The sequence below is a fragment of the Sylvia atricapilla genome, unplaced genomic scaffold (genome assembly GCF_009819655.1).
Source record: "Sylvia atricapilla isolate bSylAtr1 unplaced genomic scaffold, bSylAtr1.pri scaffold_126_arrow_ctg1, whole genome shotgun sequence".
In the NCBI taxonomy this organism is placed as follows: Eukaryota; Metazoa; Chordata; class Aves; order Passeriformes; family Sylviidae; genus Sylvia; species Sylvia atricapilla.
Window position 1 is genome coordinate 43,137 of NW_027077054.1, and position 5,190 is coordinate 48,326.

A 5,190-nucleotide genomic window follows, 5' to 3' on the forward strand; every position below is an offset into this window, starting at 1 on the left:
CGTCGGTATAAAAAAGCAGAGTCCTCAAGGTCTGCTTTCAGATTTCTCATGTTGTTTATTATTCGATATCTCAGAATTTTCTCTGCTCCCCAGCCGAGGTCCGGACAGCAGCTGGGACACGAGGCGACTGCCCGCCTCAGGGGATGTCCCCTAACATTTATACAGATAACTACGTATTGGTAATTTACTATTTTGTGCCGATGCCCAGTGCCCACACTAAAAGTGACATTTCTACTTTGCTCCAATCCACTCTAACTACTTTGTGCCATCACCACCCCAAATGATGGAGGACGAGGAAGAAGGAGAAGTACACGAGGTACCACCCAAATTCCACCATCTTGTCCCCATTTACCTCTATTCTATAAACTCTAAAACTACTGAGTTCTGTATCGTCTACTGTGCTAAACTACTGTTTTCACATCCTGGTGGTTTGTAATTCCTTTTGCAGTGTTGGAAGCTTTTCCCATGGATTAAAATCAAACCCCGGTGTTTTCCTGGGCTCTGTGCCAAGGTCTCTGAGCCCCCTGGACCGGCTCCACACCCCCCTGTTCAGGGCTCAAACTCCTTTCCTCGGGTCCCAGGCCATCCAAGGGGATGTCCTGGACTCCAACACTTTCAAGCAGTTTTATGTACAGTTATTCACACAGAGGTCACACTTGCGTGACAAGGTTCCACTGTAGGGACAATGTATACAATACAGCATTTCCTTAGGATATTAATATTAATTTTGGATAGTAGCAAAGATACCTTTTCTTCTCCTTTTTCTTCGTGTCAGTTCTGGCAATCAACTGTAAAATGTGAGAGTGATTAGGCATGGCAGCTTTTTTCTACACCAGTATTTTGATGCACGAAAACTTCCTCTCTTCTCTCTCTCTTTTTTTTTTTTTTTTAAATCTAAGACAAAGATGAACAGAATATTTGGGAATTAGCCATGTGATCCACATTTCTGACAACTGCAGATGGGGAATTTCTGTTCTCTTTCATGTCTGCCTTTTCAGCTTTTGCCAGAATGTGATAACAGAAGAAACCTTTCTGACCAGAACACTATCACGTTATCAGTGTAACTGGAAAACGGTAGAGAGAGAGAGACTTCAGCTTTCCACAGAGTGTGCCAGCAGCACCCTAATGTGGCTACTTGTTTGACCAGCTGCTGAGTTCCAAGCACTCAGAGTGGAGTCTCTAACCAAGAAATATCCTTCAGTGCTGGCCAGCAGGATGCTGGTCTGAGTACCCAGAGGGCAATCACAGCAAGCATTGTAGGGGGAAAAGGGCAAGCAAGCCCTCAGATGGACGGGGGGGAAGCCTGCCAAAGGGCACAGACACCAGATTTTGAACAGGTTTCAGTAGCTTCAGATAGAGCTGGTGCGCTCAGGGTGTGCCTGAGCATAGCGCAGGGATCAAACTACCAGCAACTCATCTCGGGGTCTGATCCTTCCTGAGCTGCACGCCAGCGGAAAGTTGGGCTTGCTGCTGCTTTCGCCTGCCATCCGGGAGTGGATCAGCCCGACGCCGCGATGCCTGGCTGAGCCTGTGCCTCGCAACCGCTCGTCTGCGCATTTGTCGCTGCGGGAGGCTCGGCGGCTGGAGTATTTGAGGGGCTGGGCAGCGGGGGAAGATGCTCAGAGCCTGCGGAGACCGTGCGCCCGGCGGAGCGCAGCCGCGGCGGGGCACGGAGGGGGCGCGGGCTCGGGCGCTGCGGGGGCCGCGCTCCGCTCTCCGGGCGCCTCGGGCCGCCGATCTCCAGCCCATCCTCGGCTACCTCCATCTCCACCCCATCTCCCGATCCGGTCGCTGGGTGCCCCGGAGCCCCTACCCTCGGCTCCGGCCACGCTCTTCCCGGGCCCCCCTCCTCCGCTGGCTGACTGCTGTCAGAGACGCCCTGCCCCGCTGTCCCTGTCCTCCCCCCTCTGCCCCGGCCAGCCGCCCAGTCCCGGTCCACTCTCCCCTCTCTCAGCGCCGTCGACTCCGCTCCCCGCCCTGCCCTTCTCTGCGCGCCCCGCTGCCCCCGGCGCTGCCCCCGGCCCCGTGCGCAGGGCGGCAGGCGAGGCTGCGGGGCCGGCGCGGGTGCCCCCTTCCTCCTGCCCTCGCCCGCTCCGGCCAACCCGCTGAGAGATGGACTTGGCAGGCGTGCTGCTGGCGCTGCTCCTCGTGCTGGTGCTGGTTGTTTCTCTGCTCTCCAACCTCCTGGTGCCGCTATGCTTCGTCTACAGTACGGAGATCCGCAAGCAGGTCGCCGGGGTTTTCCTGGTGAACTTATCCTTCTGCAACCTGCTTCTCACCGTTCTGAACATGCCTTTTGCCCTGCTGGGCATCCTGAGGAGCCAGCAACCTCTCGGGGGCTGCGTCTGCAAGGCGGTGGGTTTCCTGGAAGCTTTCCTGATTTCCAACACCATGCTGAGCATGGCAGCGCTCAGCATCGACAAATGGATTGCCGTGGTGTTCCCCCTGAGCTACACCAGCAAGATGCGGTATAAGGACGCTGTGACACTGATGGGCTACTCGTGGCTCCACTCCCTCACGTTCCCCTTGGTATCCTTGTTTTACTCATGGGTAGATTACAACAGCGTTTATGCCTCTTGCACCTTACACCTGAAGAAGAGACGGAGCGGAGAAGGTTTACAGTGTTCACCATTGTCTTTCACTCCACCAGTTTCATGCTGTCTCTGGTGATCTTGTGTTTCACCTATTTGAAGGTGTTGAAAGTTGCCCGGTTCCACTGCAAGCGGATGGACATTATTACCATGCAGACTCTGGTTTTGCTGGTGGATATCCACCCCAGGTAATGGCTGCGCGTTCGGATTCACAGCCCCGGTCACTCGCGGTAGTTACCCTCGGCGGAAAAGATACCCCGCCTCTCCAGCACCCTTTCCTGCCCGCCCCGGCCGCATGGCGAGCGCTCCTGCCTCTAGTTTCAGACGCTGCTTACAGTGCCAGGAACGGTGGCTTGTGCATTTGTAGCCTTCTCTGTTTAAATGCTAATCGGGCTCTCCAGGTTATCCCACTTGCCTGAGTTCCCTTCAAGCGGGACTCACTGCTTTGTTGTGTGCGATCGTCCCGAGGCTCGGCGGGGCTGGGGCTATCCTCCTTCTCTCCGGGCTGCCCTCCTCTTCCCGAGGGGATTGCCTTCCTCTCCCCCAGGGGCGCTGCCTTCCTCTCCACGTTCCCGGGCGCAGGGGCTTTGGGGAGTGGAGAAGGTTCTATCCCTCTGCCTTGGGCTCACATCTCACCTCCTCCCTTCTTGCCTTAACACCCTCACTGCTCTTTTCCCTCCGTAGTGTGAAGCAGCGCTGTCTGAACGAGCAGAAAAGGAGGAGGCAGAGGGCTACCAAGAAAATAAGTATTTTTATAGGGTCGTTCGTCATCTGTTTTGGTCCTTACATTACCACCAGGTTAGTATCCCCTGTCGGGGTGGGGGACTTTGTGGGATCAGGATGTCCTGTGATTGGCAGGTGCCCGGGGGTCCCACAGCTAATTTGGGGGGGGCAGAGCCAAACGGATCCTCGGGACCGGTCTTGAGGCGCAGAGCACACAAACACACACAAACACACCCTGACACGCCACTCCTGTCCACACACCCAGTCCTAGGGGGCAGCCCCGGCAGGACCTGGCTCTCCTCCCCTCATCGCAGCCAGGTTTGGGCACCTCTGCCAAAAGCAAGTGGCTTTTAGGACAAGTACTGGGAATTGATTACATGCCAGTGGGAGATAAAAGCAGTTTAAAGGACTTGACACCCTTCCTTAGTAGCACAACCCTAGCAATAGAAAGGAAAACAGACAGACTTGCCTGATTAGCTTAGGGGTTTTTTGTTTTTTTTAAGGCATAAGGCCGAGTTTGCTGCTGTTGGAAGCTGATATAATCTAAATTTGTCCAGGCTGATAATTTGTCAGATAAGATTTCAGTCTGGAAACATTAATGCCTGGAAATACATTGCTAATGGTGCAGCACAGACTTATGATGAGGTGTAAAAGTTACTTCCCAGGAAAAGCAGGACTTCTTAAATGTATAGGAAACACCATGTTCCTCAAATGGACAGAATTCTAGGCATCCATCCTGGTGGTTTGCACCTTTTGAAGTGTCCATGGATCATTGTTGTTATCTACTTGTGTAGTTTTCATACAATAGATGATTATTAATATTTTTAAATCTTGTATAAACCAGTGAGCTGGAAGTCAGTGTAACTACACTGAATTGCAGCATCCCAGCATTTAGCCTTTCGGCTCTAAACCGAAATGGCCTACATCCTTCACAAGTGATTTTTAAAAATATTTCCCACTTTCACAGTGTGTTCAAGACAGCCTTGAAGAGTCTTCTGAAGTTGCTGACTTGTGTTGAGGGAGGTGCATTAGTGTGCAAACACCCCCAGTGAGGGCTTCTTCAAGGCTGTTACCCAGGTTGCCAGTGTCTGCAGCCACAGCAGCTGACAGAACCTGGCCAGCTTTAGTGCTCTCATCTCACAGTCACACACACACAGGCCATTTATGGTCAGTGCCACTGCCCTTTTCTGAGAGGAGTAGGGGACAGGTTAAGGCCAATGCACTAAACAGAGAATATTTTTAAAATTTGTAAAGTGACATTTATTTCAGTTCTCATGTACATGTTGGAAGGGATTCCTTCCTGATTGCCTGGATAGCTACATTTTTTTTTCTGCAGTTGAAAGGATTATTACAAATATTAACATTACATCACATAGTTAAAAGGTTACTTTATCATTGTTCAGTACATTTTGAGCCATGTTCTATTCACTTTTGCCATAATCAGGATGTAATGATGTTGAGCAAAGTGGATTTTGCCATCTTCTTTCCATCTGAACATTACCAAGCTCAGCAAATTCCAAAGGTGGCCACATTTTTTAGGGCAGAGGTATTTCTCATAAACTTCTAAAATAAAAGTTACTTCCTTCTTCAGACTTTGCATTTGGCAAATGTGAGACGGTGCATTTTCTATGTGTGACAAACGTGTACCTACTGAATCACTGTAGAGAAGGCTGAAGGGCTTGTTCATGGAAATGTGTGTCAAGGTACAGCTTCTGTCTGTCACAGGGACTGAGCTGGTTCAGTGACAGCAGAATGGAAAGTATCTGGGGAGGACATCAAAAGGCTCCTTGTCTCAGAGACAAGGCAGTGGCAAGACAGCACTTGCTGGTGATGGAGGTGAGATTGGAGGCCTTGCTGCCATGCCTCTTCCCCCACT

The 5,190-nt window shown here is 51.6% G+C and overlaps 1 protein-coding gene across 1 annotated transcript; it reads left to right on the top strand.

Annotated features, from left to right (window-relative positions):
* Positions 1–2,112: 2,112 nt before the first annotated feature.
* On the top strand, positions 2,113–3,408 carry LOC136374778 (G-protein coupled receptor 26-like; the record flags this gene model as incomplete). The annotated part of the gene is given in 3 exon segments (XM_066340167.1): positions 2,113–2,596; positions 2,599–2,779; positions 3,276–3,408. Coding segments are annotated over 3 exon segments (798 nt in total), but the record flags the coding sequence as incomplete, so codon positions are not given.
* Between the last annotated feature and the right edge of the window lie 1,782 nt (positions 3,409–5,190).